Genomic DNA, 27,025 nt, shown 5'->3' with positions numbered 1-27,025 from the left:
ATTCATGTAGAAAGAAATAAAACAAATTATCAATTACCAAAACTAATATTGACACAAAACAAGTTACTCCCTCTTACAATAGATAACCTTTCCTTTAGAGAATGGGAGAAAAAAGGGATTAAAAGAATAGAAAATTGTTTTTCAGGAAATAGATTATTATCCTTTGAACAAATGAAAGATAAATACAATATAACTCAAGATACAGCACTGGCATATTACCAATTGAGATCCTACTTGAAGGATAAATTAGGAAGCAGTTTGAGTTTGCCAGAGGGAAGTAACTTTGAATATGTGATTACAGATACAATGATAATCAAAAGATTTATAACAAATATGTATATTAAACTGCAAGAAAAGGAGAATAAGGAAACAAATGGTAAAACTAAACAAAAATGGGAACAAGATTTAAACATAGAGATAAAGAAGGAAAAATGGGAGAAGTTATGCTCTGGAACTATGAGAAATACAATAAACACGAGGTTACGTATGATACAATATAACTGGATACACAGGCTATGCATTACACCTCAAAAGTTAAATAAATGGGACCCAACAGTATCTGATAGATGTTTTCGATGTAAAAAAGAAATGGGAACAACAATTCATGCAATCTGGACATGTGAGAAAATAGAAAAATTTTGGGAAGATCTAAACCAAATATTAAATAAAATTACAGAAAACAATATACCAAAGAATCCAGAGATCTTCCTCCTAAGTAACATAAAAAACAAAGAATTTGAAATTGATTTGGAGGATGCACAAAAAAGATTTGTGAAGATAGCTCTAGCCGTAGCAAAAAAATGTATTACGTCAACCTGGAAATCGGAAGATAATTTGAAAATACAACAATGGTATATAGAAATGAATAAATGTATTCCATTGGAAAAAATAACATATAGTTTAAGAAATAATATTGAAATATTTGAACAAATATGGGAGCCTTACATGAAACACAATAGCGAAAACCTAACGGGGACATTCACTACCTAAATTAACGAAAGGAGAAGGAAATGAAAAGAATTGACCTGACTCAGTGGAATTTCTTGTTTATTTTTATTGAATGACAACATTGTTTGACTGGTTTAATGTATCCTAGATTTTGTACTTTAAATGGACGGGAGGGGGGAGGTAGGGAGGGTGGGATGGGAGGAGGGGTGGGGGGGAGAGAGAAAATGGCACTGTATATATTTGAAAAGGAAAAAGTATGTATCATGGTTAATGTGGTTTATGGTGTGAAAAAAAGATGTAACCTATTTTTGTGATTTGCTGTCATACTTTAAGTCTACTAGTATATTGCCCACAAAGCAAGCTGTTTTGATCAGTCCAAACATTCCTGGGCATGCACTCAGTGCAAGTCCAATGCAAATGTTGTCTTAGGCCTGGGCATGCTAAGTCAGGTTAGATGCAGACAGGCTATAAATGCAGCTCACATATGCAAATGCTGTGCATTACATTGATAAAGATTGAATGCATGTTCTTCAGGCAATAGCACAGAGTGTACTCAACAATAGCATTTATTGTCTTCATGAAGATTCAATACATCAGAAATGTTTTGTCAATGTCGCAACAGCTGCGATACATTCTGTTACATTTGTGGCAATTATATGCTTAAGGCTCAATTACGCAGCATGACTGCCCTTATTAAGAAAGCCTATGAGCTCCCCAAATTTATTGTGCAACATGTGCTATCAACAGAGGTACATTATGTGATTAAACAAGTTAATTTCATAAAAAGTTAATTTAACGTTTCTCCAAATTCCTACGTGATACTGCAAATCTGAAGTTATCTTCGTGTTCAGCTTTTCCATTTGGTCTATGAAGAGAAATATTTCAGACATTTGCACAGTTCCAAATTGGTAAATTTTTAGCTGGAAGATCCATTTACCACCAAAACTAAAATTGCAAAATTGTCAGTGATTTTATTGGTTTCACTTTTCCTTGCTCATTCATACATTCCTTCTCATTGGTTTCCAGCCAAATGATCTTCCTGATTGATAGGTTTCAGCTTTCGTAACATGAAATTGGCCCACATGTTGGTGAAGATGAACAGTAAATGTCCCTAGGTTGTGTTTAATTGTAAGTGGATGTACTGCAAGGTTTGACATGGGGAGTTAAAGTTTAGAATGCTGTTATGTTTTCCTCTTAATGTGGACTGAACTCTATAAATAGCAAATTCAAGGTCATCAAATCAACTAATAAACTGGTGACTCCAATGAGAAAGTATTTACTGCTTCAAAACATACGGCATAGAACAATACAGCACAGTACAGGCCCTTCGGCCCTCAATGTTGTGCCAACCCAAGTCATGGAAACAGATTTATTATTCATTATTTTGGTTGTCAACAAAAATTATTGTCAACAAAAATTAATAAAAACTGCAGTTGCTGGAGATCTGAAATTAAGATAAAATAGAAAATACTGGGAACTTTGGTTCATCACGACATGTAAATATGTTATCTGGATCTACAAGAGAAACACAAGGACTGCAGCAACTGGAATGTTGAACAAACAGTGAGAAGTTGCAGGGACTAAGCAGGTCAGGCAGCGTCCACGGAGAGAGAGGGACTGTTGAAGTTTCAGGTTGGGATCCTTTTTTGGAGGTTGATTGCTGAGTCGAGAGGGTTAGCCTCAGAGAAAAGATTGAGTCGTCTGGGACTGTACTCACTGGAATTTAAAAGAACGAGGGAAATCTTAAGAGAAATGTATAACATTATGATAGAGGTAGGCAAGTTGTTTCCATTGGTGGGTGAGACCATAACTAGGGGACATAGCCTCAATATTCAGGGGTAGCAGATTCAGGACAGAGATGAGGAGGAACTGCTTTTTCCAGAGGGTGATGAATCTGTGGAATTCACTGCCCATTGAAGCAGTGGAGGTGACCTCAGTAAATATATTTAAAACAGTGGTTTTCGACCTTTTTTTCCCACTTACATAACACTATAAGTAATCCGTTACTGACCATAGGATGTGAGAGCTGTGGTAACAAGAAACTCAGTAGTTTGAGGCTCAGACAGGGGATTATGGTCCCAAATAGGACTCCAGGTTAGTGCATCGCCACGAGGGTATGGAGGTGTCCAAGTGGTTGCAGAGGTTTCTAAAAGAGGAAGAGATCTTTGTACACAAGACCGAGATTTGGACTTTAACAAAGGGAGGCTGAGGAATGATGGACCAGTCTTCATTGATGGGGCAGAGGTGGAGAGGGTTAGTACATTGAATATCTTGGGTCCATATATCAGTGGATGTCTCCTGGAGCCATCACATCCAGGCAATCATAAAGGCACACCAATGCCACTACTTTCAAAGAGGTCTGAGGAGAGTTGGCATGTTGTCAAATACTCTATCAAACTTCTACAGGTGCACCGTGGAAAGTTAACTAGCAAGTTTCATCACAGCCTGGTTTGGAAATTCGTCCCCAGGAATGCAGAAGATAGGAAACGTAGCCAGGTCCAGCCCAGGCAGACATTTATGTGAGGCACTGCCTCAAGAAGGGAGCCAACATCAACAGGACCCCCATTAACCTCACTTCAGTTTGAAGATATAACAGAAAGAAGACTGGCACCTTTCCATTCATGAACCATTTCTTTCCAATGGTTATTAAGTATATGACAATAAACTCATTAGAACTTGTGCCTTTGTAATTATTTTCTGCCCTTTCAGTGATCCAGACTCAACTACATCCAGTTCTCTCTGGCACAACATCTACAATCTTTCTCCATTTAAAAAAATGCTCCAATTCTTTCTACTGCAAATGATGGCCTTACACCTTACACTCCATATTCCATCCTCCATATTCTTTCACATTTGTTTTGCCCATCAATGTTCCCTAACAGATATACCCAAGGATGTTGTCAGGATCGGATGATCATGTCAGAGGAAGTGACTGGATTGGCTGGGACCTTTTTTTGCCTGCAGTGAAGGAGGCTGAGGGGTGACCTTACAGGGGCATCGATGGACTAGACAGTTATGGTCATAGTCAAAGGGAGCAAATCTGTGAGGTCCAACTGCCCAGTCTGACTGCTTTTGGCTCAGTACAGGCTTTAAATGGCCTGTTGAAGAAGCTAAAGGTGGTTTGTTTTAAAATCCCGTGTCCACGGGGTCTGGGCCCAAGACGTCAGTGCTTATGTTTGACAGGGGCCATGAGGGGTTGCAGACTCCAGGGAAGCAGAGGGAGATGACCCATGAGATGGTGGCCACAGCAATGGACCAGTGAGGGGTTCTAAGGCTGAAGAACACATAGACGGGTGGGGCTGTTGGTGTCTTGAGGCTGCGGGCTGCTGGCTAAGGATTCGCACCAGGCTGCAGACCACTGGAGACTGGCTGAAGGGGTACCGGGTATCGGAACCGGGATGCGAAAGAGGAGTCAAGGATGCTGGAGGTTTCATGATCACGTCAGAGGTTTGGAAATAGAACTCAGGTTGCTGATGGTTTGGACTGAAGGCTGTGTGGCTGCGGGAGAGCTGGAGGTGAATCCACGGACACTCAGTGACTCTGGGGGTGGTGGGGGGAACTCTCTTTTGCTTCTCTTTCTCTGACTGTGAGGAGTGCCAGGCAATTTCTGTAATATTACATTTTCTGTTCCGGTTTCCTACCACCATTCAAAAGATACCAGGGGTTGTAGGTCAATTGGGGGATATTGGGAAGCACGGGCTCATGGGCCGAAAGGGCCTGTTACCGTGCTGTATGTCTAAATTTTAAAATTTTTAATCTGTTGTAAAGACACATGGATAGGATAGTTTTGGGGGATATGAGCGAAACACAGGAATTATTTTAAGCAAAAAATATACTTTATTCACAATAAATTATTTACAACTGTTCAAGGCTTTTTACACATAATATCAGTCATATCTATACATTCTCATCAATCTACATTGTTACATTTGTTCTCTCAATACGCCATAACCACAGGCAAATGGGATTTGTTTTCAGTGGTTTTCACCTTTTTCTTTCCACTCACAAACCACTTTAAGTATTCCCTCTGCCAGCGGTGCTCTGTGATTAGTAAGGGATTGCTTAAGGAGGTATATGAGTGGAAAGAAAAAGTATGAAAACCCTGTTTTAATCGTACCTAATTGACTCTTTATGTGCACGGTTTCATATCTCCAAAGGAAATGGGCCATTTTTCTCAAATAAAATATTTCAGTAATAATTGGGTCTAGAGCAGTGATTCTCAACCTTCCCTTCCCACTCACATCCAACCTTAAGCAATCCCTTACTAATCACAGAGAACCGATGGTATAGGGATTACTTAAGGTGGGGTGAGAGTGGAAAGAAAAAGTTTGAATCACTGGTTTAGATGGCCATTCTGGTTGGCATAGATCCGTAGCAAGGTATGAACGACAAATAAAGGTGACTTGTAAGTGGATGGAATAACTTCATGGAATTAGTTCAAGGACACCTACTTTCCATTCCTGAACCATGTTCCTCAAGGAAAACATTTGCCGGTAATTTGTAATTTTGGACACTTCTGTAAACAATAATGAGTACTTAACGTTGTATGTTTTAGATGTTAACATAGTTGTAAATCTTTAACTGGAGAGAAAAGTTTATTTAGCAGTCAAGTTCTCTGATTGGTTAATTCTTTATTCTGGTTCATTAAATGTGCTCTGATTGGTTTATGTTAGATTTAGTTAGTTAAGTGTTCTCTGGTTGGCTAAGCATTATCCCTGGTCTTTGAAGTGTACTTGTTTACTAGGCTCTTTCAAGCTGCCGTGTAAAATGGGGTAAACCGAGCAATTTGCCCGGTTAGCGCCCAACTCACGCAGCAGCTTGAAAGGGTCTGACCCCGGTCAGCCTGGTCCAAATCCAACCGGGTCCCTGACCTACCTCAAAGAACCCAGTTAAACTTACCCAGGGCGCGTCGACTGGCGGCTTGAACAGGAAAATGGCCGACCCTTGATGGGTGAATCGAGAACAAGGGGTCATAGCCTTAAAATTAGAAGTTATCCAATTAAAACTGAGAGGAGAAAGAACTTCTTTAGTCAGAGGGTCGTGGATCTGTGGAACTCACTGCCGCGCAAAGCAGCGGAGGCCAGATTATTGGAAGTATTTAAAAAGGAAATGGAGGCATCTCATTAGTATCAAGGGATATGGGGAAAAGGCTGGAAATTGGAACTAGGTGTGAGCATAATTCAGCCTAGTGTCGAGTCACGGAATAGACTCGATGGGCCTAGTGGCCTGCTTCTGCTCCTTTAACTTGTGATCTTATGAACCCAATTACTCCTGTAACATCAGTGCTTGCGCACTGACATCACAGGGAAACCCCTGGGTGAAGTGCCTGCCGCGATCGAGGGGGGAGAGAGGGGTGGCTGCTGTGGGGCCCGGATGGGGGAGGAAGAGGTTGCTGCTGTGAGGGGGAGAGAGGGGGTCCACAATTGGGGGGAGTGAGGTCACCGCCATGGGGGGAGAGGTCAATGTCGCGGGGGGGGGGTGCCACGGGAGAGAGGAGAAGGGTTAGGGGGGGCGACTGATGGCCGGGGGTGAGGGGGTGAGCCTTACCAATAGTTCCCCTGAGTGCGGGTTGGCGATTTAATGGGTTGATCCCCTTGGAGCTTAAAAGTGCCGGGTGAGACCTTCACTTTGCTGTGTATTCAAATTATTTCCTGTTTCAGCATCTCAACCCATTGATGAAAATATGTCAGGTACTGGTCTCAGATCATCTTGGATCTCTTCTCTGTGGATCAGATCCATGAGGTAGGTGCCAGTGCAATGCCCAGCCCATGAAGAGGCCACTCCCAGACAATTCACTTCAGGACCTGGAAGAGCAAGACCAGCTTTGACTGAGCACTATTCTGGGAACTTGGACTCTTTGTCATGGAGCCGGTCACTTTGAGCGAGGCCTGATGGCCAGGAGATGGCAGCTGACAGAACAAAGCAGAGAGTGGACTTCCTGACTAGATGGGGAATCTGGATTGATCCACCATCCGGATGGGATGGGTTTTGCCACCAAGAGTGGACAAATCTGGCATCTAGGTGTCCTCCTCTCAGACTCAGTCTGACTCAGAACCAACAGGCCTCAATCAGAATGCCATCCCATCCTTGGAAGTTAAGGCTGTGGCTGAGGTGGACCTGCTCCCAGGCTTGTGCCCTTAGAGAGAAAAACATAGCCTGGCCTGCCCGCAGGCCATAGCCCTCCAAACCTCTCCCATCCAAGTACCTGTCCAAAAATGTTAAAATTGAGCCCACATTCACTTCTGCTGACAACTCGTTCCACACTCCCACTACTCTCTGCGTGAAGAAGTTTCCCCTTATGTTCTCCCTAAACTTTTCCCCTTTCACTCTTAACCCATGTCCATGTTTGTATCTCACCTCCCCTCAGTGGAAAAAGCCGACCTATATTTACTCTGTCTTTACCCCTCATTTTAAATATCTCTATCAGATCTCCCCTCATTCTACACTCCAGGGAATAAAGTCCTAACCTGTTTAACCTTTCCCTGCATCTCTTCCCTCTTTCAATCTTATTGATATCTTTCCTGTAGTTAGGTGACAAAACCTGCACACAATACTCCAAATTTGGCCTCACCAATGTCTTGTACAACTTTACCATAACATCCCAACTCTCGTACTCAGTTCTTTGATTTATGGAGGCCAATATATAATGAGAGCTTTACAACCCTATCTACCTGTGACACCACTTTCAGGGAATTATGTATTTGTATTCCCAGATCCCTCTGTTCTACTGCACTCCTCAGTGCCCTACCATTTATCGTGTATGTTCTTTCTTGGTTTGTCCTTCCAAAATACACCTCACACTTATCTGGATTAAATTTGATCTGCCATTTATTGTCCCATTTTTCCAGCTGGCCTAGATCCCTCTGCAAGCTTTGAAAACCTTCTTCACTGTCCACAACACCTCCAATCTTAGTGCCATATGCAAACATGCTCACCCAATTGACCACATTATCATCCAGATTATTGATACAGATGACAAACAGCAATGGTCCCAGCACCGATCCCTGAGACACACCACCAGTCACAGGCCTCCAGTCTGAGAAGCAACAATCCACTCCCACTCTGGCTTCTCCCATCCAACCAGTGCCAAATCCATTTTACTACTTCACCATGAATACCGAGCACCTGATCCTTCCTGGCTAACATCCCATGTGAGACTTTGCTTAATAAAGCAAAATAAACGTAGACAACAACCACAGTTTTTCATTCATCAACTTTCCTGGTCACCTCCTCGAAAGGCTCTATAAGATTGGTTAGACATGATCTACACGCACAAAGCCATGTTGACTACCCCTAATCTGTCCCTGGCTATCCAAATACTTATATATCCAATCTCTTAGAACTCCTTCCAATAATTTCTCTACTACTGACGTCAGGCTCATTTCCAGGATTCTTTTTGGAAAGCTGACTTCTCTCTGCTCGTCAAACAACAACTTGGGCCGAGTGCAACACACAAATGTGCTGGACAAACTCCGCAGATCACGCTACATCCATAGGAAGTAAAAGGGTGACCATTACTTTGGAGTGAAACTCGAAAGTCTGAAGATGCTGTGATTGTAGTAAAAACACACAGCATATGCTGCAGGAACTCAGCCAGTCTCGCAGCATCCATAGGAGGTAAAGATATATTACCAATGGTTCAGACCTGATCCCTTTCTTATAAACATAGGCATACCACCCTTTCGGCCCATGAGTCCGTGCCGCCCAATTACAACCAATTGACCTACAACTGCAGATCGTTTTGAATGGTGCCACCTGGAGGAAATCCACACAGAAATGGGAAGAACATACAGACTCCATGCAGATTGGAACCCTGGTCCAAGACACTGGCACTAACAGCTATGCTAACCGGGCCACCCAAGGCATAGCCATAAACCAGGAAGCCATCTGAATTATTACTTCAGACTGGGCTCTTCAACAGGAATAAGGAAAAAAGGTGGGGAGGAGGAGTGGAAGGGGAAGAGGAAGGAGCAGAGGTTAACAGTTAAGAGGCCACGCTCCACCATTCACTTTCTGTTCTTCTCTTTTGTTGGAACAAACACCTTTCACTACACATCACTAACTCTGTATTGGAGAGCACCAAGTTCCTTGGAGGTCACTTAACAAAGTGACCTATCTATGCTGGACACTCAACATCTCCTCATTTGCCAGGAAGCTGCTACAAAGACTGCCCTTCCTGAGAAGACTGAAGCAGGCAAGGCTACCGGCCCCCAGTATGTCCACCTTCTATCGAGCGTGACCTGGCTGGCTGCATCACTGTACCGGGGTCATTGTCTGAAGAGGACCCCTTCCACCTGGCACACAGCAGCTTTCAGCTACTCCCGTCAGGGAAGAGATAGCCATAAACCAGGAAGCCATCTGAATTATTACTTCAGACTGGGCTCTTCAACAGGAGGAACAGAGCCAGCACCACCAGGCTGAGGAACAGCTTCTTCCCACGGGCAGTGAGAATGCTGAACGACCAAAGGAACTGCTCACACTGACCCTCCGACACTCTCATATTTACAAAGAAATATTAATTTAATTATTTGGATCGATGAATACTTGTCCTGCATATATATTGTTTGTCTGTATGTGCGTTATATCTGGTTGTGTGTCTGCCTGTTTTGCACCAAGGATTGGAGAACGCTGTTTCGTTAGGTTGTACGAGGTTGAAGTAAAAACACGTTGCTGAAGAGACTCACAGTGCACTTTATGTAGCAAAGATAAAGATACAGAACCAACGTTTCGGGCTTGAGTCCTTCATCAAAGTGTGAGAAAATGTCAGCAGGTGCCCAAACAAAAGGGAAAGGGAAGGGAGGGAGATTGGAGAGTGGGCTCACAGAAATCAGAGGAGTCGATGTTAATGCCATCTGGTTGGAGAATGTCCAGACGGAAAATTAAGTGTTGTTCCTCCAATTAACGGGTGCTCTTGGTGGGCCATGGACAACCAAGACAATCTGGGCACTCTCCATTCAGGTGGCATTAACATCAACCTCTAGTTTCCGCTCGCCTACTCTCTGTTCTCCCTCCCTTTTCCATCCCTCTGTCTTCTATCCCCCAGGTATTCATTCCCTTCCCTCTCCATTCGCAGAGCCATCCCCCTCCCCGTTTGCTGCTGTACCCTCCCTTCTTTATCCACCTATTACCTCCTGCCTGTGGGACTGTGCTCCTCCCCTCACCATTTTGTTTCGATGCCTGCCTACATTTGGTTCTGTATCTTTATCTTTGCTATATAAAGTACCCAGTTTGACCTGCTGAGTTTCTCCAGCATTGAGTTTTTACACGTATATCAATACACATATACGCTACATGGCATTCTCTTTTTTACATTCACCTTACGCAGTTTGTCCATTCACAGGTTTGCTGAGTTAGCTTGATCTCAGAAAGAACATGTTGTCGGTGTTGTAGCCACCTGCCTCAGAAGGTGCCGGAGGCAGATTCTTCCACAACTCTCTCGTATCTGGATCAGCACTTGAATCGGCAAAGAAAGGAAGCTTTCGGACCAAGTGCTGGTAAGTGGAGTTAGTATAGACAGCATTGTGAGTGTGGCATCTGTGAGTGTGGTACTGTGTGTGGTAGTGTGAGTGTGATACTGTGTGTGGTAGTGTGAGTGTGGTACTGTGAGCATGGTACTATGAGTGTGGCACTGAGTGTGGCAGTGTGAGTGTGGCACCTGTCATTGTTACATAATTCATTGGGATGCTGTGTTAGTTCTTCCAGAGGTCTCCACTGAATCACGTCTTGCCAATTTGTGCAGGTATATCTCTAAAGAACTGAGTTAATTATAGGGGTGGCATGCGTAGCTTGGCGGTTAGCGCAATGCTGCTACAGTGACCCGGGTTCGGGTTACTCTCTGTAAGGAGTTTGAACGTTCTCCCCGTGTCTGCGTGGGTTTCCTCCGGGTGCTGCAGTTTCCTCCCACCCTTCAAAAATGTAACAGGCTCGTGGGCCGATAGACCCCATAACCGTGCTATACGTGTAAATCTCAAAAATAAGTTAAATTTGAATCTGATCACATACTTTCCCCAGACGCATCTTTGGGCCATATAATTTTATAATTTATCATTTAATTATAAGTGATACAACACGGTAACAGGCCCTTCTCCCAGGCTTCACCCAAATATCCCTGATAACCAATTAACCTACTTACCCCATCTGTTTTTGGAGCGTGGGAGGAAACCCGTGAAGAAAGCACGTCAGCGCCTCTACTTCCTCAGGAGTTTGTGGAGGTTTGGTATGATATCGGAAACCCTGGCAAACTTCTACAGATGTGTGCTGACCGGCTGCATCGTAGTCTGGTACGGGGTCACCGATACCCATGAGCGGAAGGCTCTGCAAAAGGAAACGGGCACAGCCCAGGACATCATGGATAAAACCTCCCCACCATCAAGAACATCTACAGGGAGCCCTGCTGTCAGAGAGCAGCAGCCATCATCAAGGATCCATAACACCCAGCACACGTTCTCTTCTCACTGTTAGCATTAGGAAAGTGGTATCGGTGCCACTAGACTCGCACCACCAGGTTCAGGAACAGCTGCTCCCCCTCCACCATCAGACTCCTCAATGACAAACTCAATCAGGGACTGACCTTTCCACTTTATTGTTTTTTTTCTCTCTGTATTGCACAGTCAGTTTGTTTAGATTTCTTTGTTTGTTTGCATGTGTTTTTTCTGCACTGCCCATTAGTGGTAATTCTGCCGAGCCCACAGGAAAATGAATCTCAGGGTTGTATGTGATGTCATGTATGTCCACTGACAATAAATCTGAAATCTGGAAACCCTTGCATAAGCGGGGAGAATGTACAAACTCCTTACGGACAGTGCCAGATTTGAACCTGGGCTGCAATAATGTAACATTAACCACGACACTCATGTTGACACATTGGGCCCACGTCAGGTCTTATTTTCCTGAAGCCAGCAATCTGCCCTCTTACGTGCCATCAACTCCCCTCTATTCTTTTGCTGCTAGCATACATTTACAGGAACCAATGAACCTATATTTGGGGGCTTTGGGAGCACCCATAGAGATGGCAGTAGTAGATGGGATCAAACTTGAGTTGCTGGAGCCACAAGCCACCAGCACTAACTGCTGCAGTCAATGAGTCATTAAAGCAATGGACTAGAAATCCATTGGGCTTCCCTGCATAGGTTCAATCCTGTTGACTACTGGGCAGTAGATTTGCCCGGGTAGCCAGATTGAGAGTCATTTTTATGTTCAATGGTTCCAAATGTATGGAAGGTAATATCCAGCTGGTGATTTTATTTTCCTGCTTTTGAACCTCCTGCACTTTCCAGCTGTCAGCTAGATTTACATTTTGTTTGCAACACCAAAATTTAGAAACATAGTAGAACAAAATGGCGGGGTGGGGAGTGGAGGAGCCTGCCTACATCTTGCTCATACCTTAATGAACTCAAGCACAAATCATTAGTTCTGCATCTTTATCTTTGCAATATTAAAGGACACTAACCTGTTGAGTTTCTCCAGCATTGTGTCTTTACTTCATCCACAGCGTCTGCAGATATTCATGTTTCACGAGTACCATTCTTAAAAATAGTAGATCTTCTGCAGTACCTTCGGATTCCTTGCCTGCACAATTACTTCCACCTTTTCTTTAACCACCTGCATTTATTCTTAGTCCAAATAAACTACCCCTTTCTTTACCAACTAAGACTTGTTTCATTTGAGATCAAGGAATTGAGGGTTATGGGGATCTACCATAGATGCCAAGTTGAGGCTTGGGGTAGATCAACCATCATATTGAAGTCAGGTTTAAGGGGCCAGGTGACACCTTGTACTCTTGTGTAGCCATCTGAGCACTTGCTCCAGTATTAGAAAATGTTCCTCTTGGGAGTCGTGGCTGTCCATACCGCATCTCAACACGGTGATCTAAGTCTCAGAGCGGTGGACAAGAGTATTCGGCCCTGCGGTGACTACTCCGTGAGAGTGAACCAGGGAGTCAACAACAAGCGGTACCCAGCGCCCACCTATGACGGGATTTATAAGCAGAGGCGGAAGGAGCTGCCATCGTCTACAAACCAGATGCATATTCTCAGCTAATTGTGAATGGGAAGAGTTGCCTGTATTTGACCGACAGGTTCCTGATCTATGTTTGTGGCATGACATCATGTGAAAATCTGTTAGGCTACCATGGACAAGATTCTTTGAGATAGTAAGATTCTTTGAGCATTTCTGCATAGTTTCCCAATTGAATGTAATTTTGAGGCCTTCTCTGGTCATGAGCATAACCAGTTCCAATTAATTGTTTTTCAACTTCCCAACTTTTCATCTGCCCTAAGACTTCAATTCTTGCTTGAATATGTTCACACTACTTGATGAACCACAAAAGACAGGTTGTGAAACTGAGAGGCTTTTATTAACTATAGATTGGATCAGCCTCCAGCCTCATTGACCGATCATGGCAGGAAGAGTGAAGAGCATACAAAGGGGTAATGGGTAGGATCGCTCTCAGGAGGTGGGTCCAGCCAGCAGTCGCCAAGCACAGTATCACAATAGTTTACCACAGTACTCATTGTTAGTGTGACTTGGATAAACTGAATTAAATGTGTGTCGTCTGTAATTGATCAAACTTTCACACTGCTTAAATAGAGGAAACATAAGCAGGTGATGTTTGGGAACTATGGATGACAAGAGATTGTTAAGTTTAGTCTAAAAGGAAAAGGAAACATAAGGTCTGGAAAGTTGAAATCAGATTAAAGGGCTAAACAGTAAAGTCTACAGATGCTGGGGGTCAAGTGCAAATCTCAGTAGGTCACACAGCATAGGGTGACCAACGTTTCAGGCCTGGACCTGTCCACAGGTATACCTGCTGAATTTCTCCAGCATGTTTGTGTAGGAAATAACTTAAACAAGGAATTAGGAGGGTTAAAAGGGGCTGTGAAATGTCATTGGCATATCTGTTTAAGAAGAATCCCAGGGCTCTTGATGCAGATATTAGGAACATGAGGGTCGCGAGGGAGAGGTTCTATGTGGTTCCTTTGCAGTAGTATTCACCAAGGAGCAGGGCCTGGATGACAGTGAGATTCAGGAGGGGGGGCATGTTGATATCTCTGGGCATGTTAATATCAAGGAGTAGGAAGTGTTGGTAAACGTGAGCTGTTGGAGGAACTCAGTTGGTTGAGCAGCATCCGTGGAGAAAGAGAATGGTTGATGTTTCAGGTTGGAACTCTTCATCGAGACTGGGGAAGTGGAGGCAAACCGTGATGGACAGAGGCAGGGTTGGCAGATGCCAGACAGTGGGGCAAGAGAAACCAAGTGGAGGTGTGGGGGAAATCAGGTGGAGGAAGACAAGTCACTCGGGGGGGGAGGGGGCAGTGGGGGTATTGGCGGCCAGTACAGTGCTAGAATATGACAAGATGAGACTGGAGGTGTAAAGAGAGAGGATGGAACTGAGGAGGGTGGAGAGGGTGTAAGGATCCAGTGGGGAAACAGGGTGGATGTGAATCAATGAGGAGGGCTGGATGGGAAAGGGGATATATAAAGGTGAGGTGGGGGGAGAGCAGAAGAGGAATGGATCAAGAGGGAGGGGACATTAATTTAAATGAGAAAACTCCATGTCCATATCAATGGGCTGTTGACTATGAGGTGTGGTCCTCCTCATTTATGTTCAGAGGGCCAAGACAGACAGCAGACAGGGCGGTGAGGGAATGAGAAGGGGAGTAGGAATGACAGCATCTGCGAGCTCAGGGTGGCCATTGTGGGCAGAGGGTAGTTGCTCTGTGAGTAGAGTCTGCAGAGTCTCACCAGTTAGGTTGAAGGAGCTGCTCGTGAATCTTTGCCTCACATGGAAGGGATGTTTGGGATCCCGGATGGCGGTGGTGGGGGGGGGGGGGGGGTGAGCACGTGAGCCCAATTATCCATTGTTTTTATTATCTTCATTGCTGTGTAGAGCACAAATACCTTCCAAGTCAGGCACAGAATTAGCCTTGATGTGTGCCAGATGCATCGGAGAACAAGGTGGATGTGTCCAGTATATCGGAGAAAAGTGGAACTCTGGTGATGGGTGAGCAGGCTAAAATGGACACCAGTGATCAACTCTGCAGTGATTGCACAATGACTTTGAATTGGACAGCTGACAGCAAGCAGTATTTGTCACCCAGCTGTCAGGATCGTAAGCAGAGGCGACAGGAGCCAATGTTCTCAGCAAACTGACTGCACGTTCCCAGCTGAATGCGGATAAAGGAGTCAGTAGTATTTGACAATCATGTGAAAGTCCTTGAGTCTTCACAAACATCCAACAGTGTGAAATTGGCAATCAAGATCTGTCCAGCTACCACATTACATAGCTAATCTTTATCCTTCCATCAGCACCGATACAATCATCTGTGATCAGAAGATCACAAGATATAGGACCAGAAGTAGGCCAATTGGCCCATCGAGTCTCCTCCGCCATTCTATCAAGAGCTGATCCATCCTCCCACTCAGCCCCACTCCCCAGCCTTCACCCCCATAGCCCTGACTAATCAAATACCCGTCAATCACTGCCTTAAATACATCCATTCCACAGACTCAAAACCTGACCAAAGGAATGTTTCTGGATCTCTATTTTAAATTGATGCCCTTTCATCCTGAAGTTGCGCCCTCTTGTCCTAGACACCCCCACCATGGGAAACAACCTTGCCACATCTACTCTGTCCAGGCCCTTTTGGCATTCAAAATGCCTTGATGACATTCCCTCCCTCATCCTTCTGTACTCCGATGAGTACAGTCCAAGAGCCAACAAACATTTGCTCACCCTTTCATTCCTGGTATCATTCTAGTAAATCTTTGAGCTCCCCACGCCAGCATACCCTTTCTCAAATATGGCACCAAAACCTGTACTCAGTCCTCCCAATGAGGTCTCACCAGCGCTCTGCAGAGTCTCAGCATTATACCCCTGCTATTCCTCTGCAACATTGCATTTGCTTTCTTCACCATCAACTTCAACCTGGAGTTAACCTTTAGGATATCCTGCCCATGGACCTTCAGGACTTGCTTCTGAATTTTGGATTTCCTCCCTATCTAAATAATAGCCTGCCTGACTATTTCTTCTACCAAAATGCATGACTGTACAATTTCCAACATTGTATGTCATCTGCCACCTCTTTCTTTAATCTATCTAAATCTCTCTGCAGTTTTTCTGTATCCTCAGCACCACCTATTTTGGTAACATGTGCAAATTTAGCCACAAAGCCATCTATTCCATAATCCAAATCATTTATATGCCACATAAAATGAAGGGGCCCCAACACTGACCCAAGCGGAACCCCACTGGTAATAGGAAGCCAACCAGAATAGGATCCCTTTATTCCCACTCTACTCTTGCTGGTATCCTTCCATGGGCCCTCATCTTGTTGAGCAGCCTTATGTGTGGCACCTTGTTGAAGTCCAAATACACAGCACCCACTGCATCTTCCGTCTGTCCTACTTGTCATCTCTTCAAAATCTCTTCTATGGGGCTTTTTGTGGTGAGAACTTTTCTCTGGTCTGAAGGTGCTTTGGAGAATTACATTGGCTTTAGATTTTGAGCTTTATTTATCTATTAGATTGCCATTTTATGTTTGTGCACTTGTGGGAGATGGTTTCCATTCTGTGCTTACTTCAGTACCTTCTTCACCAATGTACTTCAGATCTTGCTTTGGAATGACATCCTTTTCTACAGGTGCTATTGTATTTTGATCTTGCATTGGAAGAAATTCTTAGCACTCCTTGGACCCATCTCTGTGGACTTCACAATTTTGTACATAAGAATGAATGTGAGATTCAGCATGTTTGGTAGCTTTCATTGAATTTGCTCTTTGATGAATCCACCAACGAATGAGCCCCAGAACCGTCGTTCCAAGGCAGGAGTGAGAATGAGACAAAATTACAGAAACGCTGGAAGTGCTCAGCTGGTCAGACAGCATCTGTGGGGAAAGAAGCAGCGTTAACCTTGCATTGGACTGGGAAATGTTAGAAAGTGTGCGTTTAAAGTTACAGAGGATGGCAGAACATTAGCAAGAACAGAAGAAAGTCTGTGAGAGAAACAACATGCTTATTGACAGTTTTACCTGACTCTTCTGATTCCCAATGTGTAGCTATCCACAGTTTCCAACAGATTAATACTGTAGAGGTCTTGTCTTTTGTCTGTACAAAAATTATAAATTACACTAGACAAGGAAGATTTTTCTTCCTGAACACCTTCTGGTGCATTTTATGAATTTTGGGCTGCTAATCATGAAATTTACCGTAAGATTTTCCTATTATATACCATTTTTTTTAGATATAACTTTTTTAAAATTTCCTGTCATATTTTAAGTCTACTTCAAGCACACAAAACCACAAAGTGCAACATGTCATTGAAAATTAATTTTCTGCATTCGCACTTGAACATTTTCCCTGCTGATCTTGGTGCAGTTGGTGACGAACATGGTGAAAGGTTTCACCAGGACATTGCGACCATGGAAAAGCGGCAACTGAAATCCATCAATGCTGGCTGACTATTGTTGGACACTGACATGAGAGGCATTAGATGGTGAGTACAAATGAAAACCAGCAGCAAAACATTTTTAGATTAGTTGATCTAATGCAATGTGTCAGTATCATTGTGCAATTAAGCATGCTAAATTCAGTAAAAATTAATGTTTCTCCAATTTTATACGTTATAGCAAATCTGAAATTATCTTTGTGTTCCACTTGAAGTTGCCTATCATAATCCCCAATTATTTTCAGAAAGCAAACCTTTTGAAAATAATTGTTGCCCTGTGTTACTTTCTGTAATGTTAAAGCTAATGTAATGCATGTTTTGGAATGCTTTCCAGTTTCTTACTTTCCTGTATGGCATTGTTTGTGAAGGCGCTCTCAGAGACATGCCTGGTATCCCCAACAGTCACTCATTAATGTAATGACATTCTCTTCTTGTGTGACTAAAAGCACTGCTGAAGCTGTCGAGTCCCATGGTCCCCAGAGCATCCATCTGAGCTTGTTTTGTTGGACTCACCATACTGGCGCTGCATTCCACCTGTAGGAAAGGCGGCAGTCCTCATCCAAAGTCACTGGCAGGCTGCGTTGCTTTGCCCCCGTGTGAGGAATGTTATGAGCCCAGAGGACCCCAAAACCCAGCAGCAAAAGATATTCACCAAGACAAATGGTTACTTAAACAAAAGTTGCTTTTAGTTATCTTTAAACATGAAACAGGATAACTAACCTAACTTAACCCCCTTCTAATTCTAAGCGCACGTGTTTGTAATGTGTATGTAAGTTCCGAAAAGTTCTTTGGTTCACAGTCCAATCTCACTTTTCATTCCTCCAAGTTCATTGGTTGCAGGCAATTCTTATACTGTGCAGAGAACTTAACATTTATGACTCTTCACCAGGCTTTGGTGCTTGAAAGGTAAATGGTTACTGCTCAAGAAGGTTCTTGTCGGTTTTCAGAGAGAGATTTGTTACTCATTGGACACCCACAACTGATTCCTTGTAATCAGTGTCTTGCCGAATAAACTTGCCCCTTCAGGGTTCTCCAGATGATAACCTCTTTCTTTCAGGTCACCACAGAGTTCCTTTTTGTTTCTCTTATTTCAAGTGAAACATTAGACAGCCAGTTCTCTCCTCTTGTATGAACCACAATTGCTTTGACCAGATTGAACTAAGCAGTCATGACCCATCTTCCAAAATGAGGTTTTCCATAAGCTGCTTATGGAACTGCAGAACTGATCTCTCTCTCTCTCAGAGAGAAAGTCTGTTCGACTCTCTCTGCTTGTAAAGCCACATAACCCTCTTAGAACAGCAAGTTCCACCAGATAGCTTGTGGCTCCAATGAGTTCTTTCATCTGGTGCATTTTTGTAATCAACAATCCATTAGTTAAGTCTCTTGGGCACTCTCCAAAGCTTTTGCAAAGGCTCTTGGCACTGCCATATCTAGCATGAGCAGAGCTTCAATATTTTAAATATGATCTGTTTTAAAGTGGTTGTATATGACCTACACTAAAAAACCTGCCCCAATTTATCTCCCAAAAACATATCTATAATCTGTCACAAGAGGTTGAAGGTGAGAAGGGAAAGATTTGATTGGGGCCTGAGAGGGTGATGGGTTTAATGGAAGAATACAGGGAATGGAAAGAGGGGATGGGGGGGAGTTTTAACAAAAGCCAGAGAAGTCGTTATTAATACCACCCAGTTGGAGGGAACCCAGACGGAGGATGAGGTGTTGTTCCTCCAATTTATGGGTGGTCTTAAGATGGCAGTGCATGAGCATGAGACCATGGACAGACATGTCAGCAAGTGAATGGGATGGAGAATTGAAATTTGTGGCCACTGGGAGATCCACACTATTGCTGCAGCTGGAGCTGAGATACTCAACAAAGTGATCTCCCAGTCTGCGTCCAGTCTCTCAGATGTAGAGGAGACCACAGCGGGAGCACTGGATGACGTAGATGACCTCTGCAAATTCACATGAAATGTTGTTTCACTTAGAAGGATTGTTTGAGGCCCCGAATGGTGCTGAGGGACGAGGTGTGGGTGCAAGTGGAGCATCTTCTGTGATCATAGGGGTAGATCCGAAGGGAACAATTGGTGGGGAGGGAGGAGTGGACAAGGGAGTCAGAGGGGGTGGAAGGCAGAGAGAGGAATGTGTCTAGTGGTGGAAATGGCGGAGGAGGATGTGTTGGATGCGGAAGCTGGTGGGGTGGTAGGTGAAGATAAGGGGAATCCTTGTTGCACGTGGGGGCGGAGGGGGCCAGGGCAGATATGCGGGTGATGAAGATAGAGGGAAAGCCACGTTGATGGAAGAAGAAGGACATCTCTGATGATCTCTCATGGAAGCCCTCATCCTGGGTGCAGATGCATGGAGGAATATAGAGAGAACAGAATGTTCTCTCATGTTTTACAGACCTCAAGCATCTGAAGTTTGCCGTATGTGGCTCCTACATTAAGAAAGTTTGACCACCCCTGCTTTAGAAGGATATGGACCAAACACAGGCAAGGTTGACCAGGAAGACACCTTTTTGGGCAGGGATGAGTTGGGCAGAATGGTCTGTGTGTGCGCGAAACTTTCTATAAACTAGACCAGAAATGGTCATGATCATCAACAACCATTTACATCAACCCCACATTGATGCAGATGTTAAAACATCTCCCGATCTTTTTATCATTCCCCAGATGTTCCCCTCACCCATAAATCCACCCAATCGTAGGTCTTTGGGAGGTGGAAGGGAACTGGGGCCCAGCCACCTGGTCACAGGGAAAACATGCCAACCACCCCCACCCTCCTCCAGACAGTACCTGATCGAACCTGGATTTGCTGGCAGGGGATTGCTCGAGTTTGCATATGTTCCTTATTCTAACTGAGGGTCATGCAGGAAATAGATTGGAAAACAGCGAGCTGTCAGAACGTTTGCAATTGCTTTCTGCAATTCTCTACCCATGCATGGTTGGAAACAACGTACATGGAGCTCAACAAGAGTAAGAGCTGCACTGTGGGTGGTGCTGTTTTATCAGATCAGATTTTTGACCCTTTCTAGTGGACGTTTAAAGTGAGAGGGAAAGACTCATTCTTTAAATCGCTCCAGACCTTCTGGATCACAGACGATGAGATCCAGCAGGGAGCTCCTGTTGCACAATAGAGACCCGACTCGGCCTTTGCACCATCTCCCTGCCAAGCAGGCAGATTTCTATCCGATGGTTATTTCTGGGTGGCAGTAGCCGCCTCATGTCTCCACCCCCCCCCCCCCCCTCAAATACTGCCCGTGCGCGGCTGAAAAGCGCATTTGGAGCCGAGAGCAGAGCGGGGTTGAGCTGCCTGGCGGGACAGAGCGGGGCGCTGGGGCGGAGCTGCCTGGAGGAGCGCTGGGGAGGCGGGGCGGAGCTACCTGCCTGGCGGGACAGAGCGGGGCGCTGGGGAGCCGGGGCGGAGCTGCCTGGCGGGGCGCTGGGGAGCCGGGGCGGAGCTGCCTGGCGGGGCGCTGGGGAGCCGGGGCGGAGCTGCTTGGCGGGGCAGAGCGGGGAGCCGGGGCGGAGCTGCCTGCCTGGCGGGGCAGAGCGGGGCGCTGGGGAGCCGAAGCTGAGCCGCAGGTTCCTTTGGCGGGGTGGTGTTTGAAGCGGTGACGCGATCTCCTCCTCCTCCTCCCCCCCCCCCTCGCGGCCCTATGGTAATGAAAGGGGGTGGTGTTTCCTTCTCTGGGAACTCGGCTGCCCGTGAGCGGAGGTGTGCGCCGGCGGCGGTGAGGAATCTCCCCTTTCCCCCCCCCCCCCCTCCCCTCCCCTGCAGCACAACCCCACCTCGAAGCCTTGGCACCGTGCGGCTGCGATCCCGGTTGGAGTGGGTGGCCGGGGGGCGCTGGACCCTGACACCGTGGACGAGGGCTGGCCTTGCCCCTCTCCCTCCCCCCAGCCCCGCACACGGCGGCCTTTCCGGGGGAAGGGGAGGATTTCGTGCCACCCAACGCTGTGAACCACGCCGTGTGGGTTCAGAGAGGGAGCGGGGAGGGAGGGATCTGGGGGCCGGGCTTTACAGGGGGGGGGGGGTTGGAAGCGGAAGGAAAGACGCGCCGCCTGCCCTGTGTAGCCGGCCTGCCGTCCACCCTGCTCGGGGGGTCTGTGCGGCGGGGGGCGGTTTATCGTCGTGGTGGGGGCCCGTCCCCACCGGGCAACCAAAGCCTGTCCCTCCGCGGTCCGTGGACATTGGGGGGTCGGTCCCGGAGGGAGTGTGTGCGGTCGGTCTGGGGGCGGGGGGAGGGATAGGGTCCCGGGGGGGGGGGTGGGAGGAGTGTGCGGCCGATCTGGGAGGTCCTGGCAAAGGGGGGGGGAATCGGTCCCGAATTGTTGGGGGGGGGGGGGGGTAGACGGCCGGAGCCTTAAAGGGACCGACAGCTCCTTGACCCTCGGCTCCACTCGCATCGGCGTTCTGCTCCCGCGGTGTAAACACAACCTGATCCTGCCCACTCGTGATGTCACAAACCACACTACGTCAGTCCACAGCACGCCTCTCTGTTCTGATTCGTCCACCTAGAAGGCCCGCCCCCCCACGTGCCCCGAGATCCCTCATCTTGATTGGCCGGGGGCAGGGCGAGTGTCGCTGGCTGGGGATGTGGTACGTCACCGTGGTGTCGCCCCCCGTCACGTGACAGGGGCGGGGATTTCCTCCGCCCCCCCCCGTCAGTGTGCGGGAGGCGGCGGCGGCTTCAGGGTCCCGGCTCGGCCGCAGGGGCAGCTCCCGGGGGGGAGGGCAATGCTAGCCTCCGGATCGGCCCGCAGCTCCTGGGGGCAAGGCCCCCGTGGAGCCTCATCTCCCCCACCCCGGAGATTTGAAATACAAGGGGAGATAGAGCACCTCCCGCTGTTTCACACTTCCGGGATGTGATCAGTTTCTGGAGGAGAGGAGGAGGAGGGGGGAGGAAGGAGGGGGGAGGAGGAGGGGGGAGGAGGAGGGGGGGAGGAGGAGGGGGGAGGAGGAGGGGAGGGAGGGGGGGGGAAGGGGGAGGAGGAGGGGAGGGAGGGGGGGGAAGAGGGGGGAGGGGGGAAGAGGAGGAGGAGGAGGAGGGGGGGGAGGAGGAGGAGGAGGGGGGGAGGAGGAGGGGAGGGGGGAAGAGGAGGGGAGGGCAGCAGCTGACCATGCAGTGATTCCACTGGGCAACAAGGTTGGCTTCCGGAAAAGAAATCGGGGATTAGGAAATTGGAGAGCCATTAAATTCATTTTTATTGAATTTAGCAGGTTCGAGAACCCCCCTGAGCCCAGCTCTCAAGTGGCCCAACAAACCCAGGGTTTGTCTGGGTCTGACAGTGGAGCTCAGAGCCTAGACTCGCCACAAATGTAACAGAATGTCTCGCAGTTGTTGGCGGGACAGTTCTGCTGCGTTGAATCTTCCTGAATCCAATCAACTATGCTATTGACTGTGTGCATCAAGGTGCGTTCAGTTCTGTATGTGAGCTGCTTTTATAGAATTGCTGCATTTCGGCCCACAAGTCTGTGCTGTCCAATTTTGCACCCAAATAATCTGTACGGTTCGAACGGTGGGAGGAAACCAGAACACCCCTCCCCGGGAAAACCTATGGGGAGAACGTACAAACTCTTTCCAGAGAGCGCGGGGTTCGAACCCCCGTCCCGATCGCTGGCGCTGGAAAGGCGTGGGGCTGACCGCTGTCCCCACGACATGCCAGTCAGTGCAGGTTGGTTTGGGGGGGGGGTCAATGCACCAGTCGACTTAATATGGGGAGGCGCAGTTAGCGCCAGTGATTGGGAACGGGGTTGGAGGTTAATGGGGTGTAATTTGACGGGCTCGGGGCAAAATGTTAAATTTATTACAGGCAATATCTCCAAAAAAAAAGTAGACGATTTTCGTGATCAGCAGGTCAAAATCCATAAAATGCATCCGAAAGTGTTCAGGAGGCAAAATTTTGTGGTCCAGGGTAATGTTGGATCGACTCCGTAGGAAGTCGCGTTGGACTCGCCTTGTTCACTGGTAAAGTTGCCTCGGTCCTTCTGCAACCCGTTCCATTTTTTTGTTTCCCCATCCGCACTGAAATCCGAATGCTGAAAGGACGCCAGAGTCGTGGAAACTTAGTCCTGGAGTTAGGGCCAGATCATCAACCTGAGTTAGTATCTGTTTTGAAAGCCATGATGTAGCGAAGATATAGATACATCCCCAACGTTCCAAATTGGGCCCCTTCCTCAAAGTTTAAGACCGACCCTGTTTCTTTCACCTGCTGTGTTTCTCCAGCGTTGCTTTACTCTTCGTGATGGTTTTTTCTTGAGGGGGTGGGGGGGTTCCTCCTGAACGTGAATGCAGCGTGGAATAGCTGAAGCATCCCACCCACCATATGAGACAGCTGAGTGATAGAAACAGCCGCTTGTGGGGGGGTGACTTGCGCTCCTGTTAGGATTGTCTGCATTCACTGGGATTGGAGGAAAGGAGGTCCTAGCACGTTATTCATTGCCCGTGGAGCTGGTGCTATTAGGGAAGTGAGCATTTTAACTCGGCCACCAGAACTGGAGATGAATGACTTGGTTAGAATGATGAAAGAGAACTCTGCCTCATGGTGTAGCAAACTGCCTCAGAGCAGCGTGAACAGTAGGACTGATTTCAGTTGTGGATGGAGACACCCCTTTCTATCTCCAGCACGCAGACAACTGCAGAATTAGGAATGTAATGCAATAACGCAGCATCTAAAACAAAGCAGAAATGTTGGAAGTATTCAGCCAATCTGTGGAAAGAGGAACCAGTCAGCCATTCGTCTCAAGGATCCTGTGAAGTTAACTAGATGCTGTTGGACTTGCCGAGTGTTTTAGTGCCCATTCTGCACTGCTGCACACTTTCAAACAAACCCCATCAAATCCTCGCTCTGATCTGAGTAGCCCATAGCTTTTCAGGAATCTCATTGTGTGCAATAGAAGCACCAGGGGTGAAATATTTTGCATTGCCTCTTGTTACTGAAACGTTCATGTAAAACTGAAAAGGGATGCATTGAATCTAGTAGCGGTACGAGTTGGGACCTTCCTTCCTGAAGGCCCTTCAGACCTTCGGTCTGCGCTGAACATCATGCCCAGGTTAAATTGAAACTCCGCTGTTTGCACACGATCCATATCCCTGCACCCTGTCTTTCTTCTTTCTTCTTTGGCTTGGCTTCGCGGACGAAGATTTATGGAGGGGTAACGTCCACGTCAGCTGCAGGCTCGTTTGTGGCTGGCAAGTCCGATGTGGGACAGGCAGACACGGTTGCAAGGGAAAATTGGTTGGTTGGGTGTTGGGCTTTTCCTCTTTTGTCTTTTGTCAGTGAGGTGGGCTCTGCGGTCTTCTTCAAAGGAGGTCTATCTACAAGCTTCTGAAACTATTGTTTTTCCTTTCACCACCATTCCAGGCACCCAGCACTTTAAAAAAAAAATGACCACACATCTATGGTAAAGAGGTTCTGTCTCACCTATTATAGTCTCTCATACCTTTATAAATGCCTATCTGGTTACCTCTCACAGCTGGAAAGCCAAGTCTGCACAAAGTTTAGCTCACGATTCAATTAATAAAGCCATTACCAACATAGAGTGAGACTGCTCGAACCAAACCTGAATGACTGACACATTCACGCTGAGAACATGCTCTCTGGATCATTTGACCCCCACAAGATGAATAATTTGAGCCTTCATTGGCATTGTTAATAAATATATTTAGCAAGTAGTCTGAAACGAAATATCTTTGGAGCAGGAGTAATTGAGTCTGCTCCACCACGTTCCTGCCAGAATTCCACGACCCTGATCCAAAAATCTGTCTTAAAATGTCTCAGCATCTTCAACAATTACAAAGTTTACAAACTTCTGAGATTCCACCACAGTTCAGTCTTAACTCTTTACCCAGAGACTATTTCCCTAAATCTCTCAGCCTAACATCATCCTCCATCAACCCTCTCTGAGCCTGTCTGCAGATGGAAAAAATCAAAACAAATCTTGAGTTGTTATCTGCGTTTGCAATACACCCTGTACAATGGGGAATTTTAAAAAAATAAAGTTGCTATTGGCTAGTTTTGTGTGTGATCGTGAATGTGGAATGATAAACTGCAAACTGAGCAAATCTGGAAAACAGTGCAGAAACCTTTATTATCATTTATTATCATACACATTGTACACCAGAATGCTTTCTGCAGGTACTTTGTTAAAAAAAATACATTATATTGAAAGAGATAATAAATAAAAGATAAATAATAAATATTCAGTTATAATTAGTGCAAGAAAAAAAGTGGCATTGTGCAGACAGTCCTTTTTGTAGTGTCAATGTAGTCTTCTAGTATGGAGTTTCCAATGTCTTACATAATTGTTCCATTACAGTCATTTGCTTCTTTATAAGATTCAGATTGTGCACTGAAGGGTTAATAACCAGATTATTATTGATTCATGTCAATCCACCTTAATGCTACATTTACTAGGTTTTTTATTTTTTTGTAAACCTAGTTTGTCCCTGACTGAAATATGCTGGGCCAGTCAGGAACCCTTGTCCTCACACTGTTCATCGGTAATCCTTATCCACATGTTTTGACTCGGGGGAATGAGACTGCATTGCAGAGTTTCTGGTGTGGATCGTTTGACAATGTTAGAAGTAGGGATCTCGACTGACGTGCACCAAGACTGGAATTGGCTAACTCAGCAGATTGTATGAGTTGGGACCTTCCTTCCAAAAGCTGAGGAGGGACATTTCTTTCTAGTTGCTTTCCTGACTCTTCACACTTCCAAAATGTAGTCAACATGTGTTGTCAGCAAATAGGATTCATGAGATATCACTAAATAATTTGTTTTAGTGATATTACTTGAAGGATGATTCTCAGCCAGAGTGCAAGGAAAACCCATTTTTTTCTTCAGAAAATCCCTTTGGATCTTTTATTATTTGAAAAGAATTTTTCATGTGAAAGACAATCTCTGAGAGTGCAGTAGAGTCGCAGTCCTGTGCTGGGTTATCCATCAGAATCTATGCCCATGGATGTAGACTGTGGCTTGAACCCAATTCTTTAGAGCAAGGCAAGTGTGTCCCCTTTAGATGTCAAGGTTTAACCATCATGTGAAATGAAACGCAAATGTTTGCTGACACTGAGATTGTAGTTTAAAAAAAACCCCACTGAACTGCTGGAGTATCTCAGCTGGTCTTGCAGCATCCATAGAAGATAGATTGCAGATATTTCAGGCCTGAAATGTCCTATGGACACTGCAAGACGGGCTGAGATACTCCAACACTTCAGTGGGTTTTTAATAGCATCATACTAGACTATTATCCAATATGTAATCTAGGAAATAAAACTAATACAAATGATAGATCTGAACCTGGCACCATTTCAAACTCTGCTTGCAGGAGGATTCTATTCAAGCTTATTGTTTTCCCTTACAAAGATAAACTGACAGAGTCATTGGTAGGAGGTCCTTTGTTAACGTAATTTCACACAAAGCAACTGGGAGATGGAACATGCTCCTTTTCTTCTGCATCTGGTATCAGAATCAATTGGCCTCCTCTCTTTCCTTTTGCTTTCTTTCACACAGGAGCTGCGTTGGATTACTTTACTCTTTAAAGACCCTAGGTCAAGTAGAAATCAAGTTCAGCTGGTTTGGTGCTATGGATCCACGAGGATTGAGTGTCAGAGATGATTCGATGTCCTT

General features: G+C 45.8%; 2 protein-coding genes across 17 annotated transcripts in view; one reads left to right on the top strand and one right to left on the bottom strand.

The window, feature by feature from the left end:
• Positions 1-13,281: 13,281 nt before the first annotated feature.
• On the bottom strand, positions 13,282-21,935 carry LOC138745592 (actin nucleation-promoting factor WASL-like). 8 transcript variants are annotated; one of them, XR_011346353.1, is made up of 4 exons: positions 21,181-21,932; positions 20,185-20,246; positions 16,977-17,052; positions 13,282-16,832 (listed from the first exon to the last, which is right to left on the bottom strand). XR_011346353.1 is itself a non-coding variant. In XM_069902802.1 (4 exons), the coding sequence occupies exons 1-4, from the start codon at positions 21,796-21,798 to the stop codon at positions 16,822-16,824; spliced, it is 753 nt and encodes a 250-aa protein (XP_069758903.1). In that variant the 5' UTR covers positions 21,799-21,935; the 3' UTR covers positions 13,282-16,821. The 8 variants fall into 8 exon arrangements, 5 of the variants coding, with proteins under 5 accessions (XP_069758903.1, XP_069758902.1, XP_069758905.1 ...); XR_011346354.1 differs by having other exon boundaries at positions 20,195-20,246; XM_069902802.1 differs by having other exon boundaries at positions 20,195-20,242; positions 21,181-21,935.
• sin3aa (SIN3 transcription regulator family member Aa) overlaps positions 17,345-27,025 on the top strand; it is a 127,970-nt gene continuing 118,289 nt past the window's right edge. For 5 of the 9 annotated variants that reach the window (XM_069902798.1, XM_069902797.1, XM_069902796.1 and 2 more), the window contains exon 1: positions 22,533-22,805. The gene's annotated coding sequence lies outside the window, so the exon portion shown is untranslated. Of the gene's footprint in view, positions 17,441-21,020; positions 21,123-22,531; positions 22,806-27,025 lie in introns of those variants that run through there. The other 4 variants (XM_069902792.1, XM_069902793.1, XM_069902791.1 and 1 more) reach the window with 4 other exon arrangements.

The sequence above is a fragment of the Narcine bancroftii genome, chromosome 11 (assembly GCF_036971445.1).
Source record: "Narcine bancroftii isolate sNarBan1 chromosome 11, sNarBan1.hap1, whole genome shotgun sequence".
Lineage (NCBI taxonomy): Eukaryota > Metazoa > Chordata > Chondrichthyes > Torpediniformes > Narcinidae > Narcine > Narcine bancroftii.
The sequence above is the reverse complement of the archived record's forward strand: the minus strand, read 5'-3'. Positions and strand labels throughout refer to the sequence as shown.

What these genes read in the sequence shown, in the direction of transcription:
- LOC138745592 (XM_069902800.1), bottom strand. Translation starts at nt 21,798, where the DNA reads ATGCGAGTGGAGCCGAGGGTCAAGGAGCTGTCGGTCCCTTTAAGGCTC. An exon ending in CACGGTGCCAAGGCTTCGAG is followed by an intron (nt 16,833 to 21,180) that starts GTGGGGTTGTGC and finishes CTTTCCCCACAG; the next exon opens with ATGCTGTCTGACCAGCTGAG.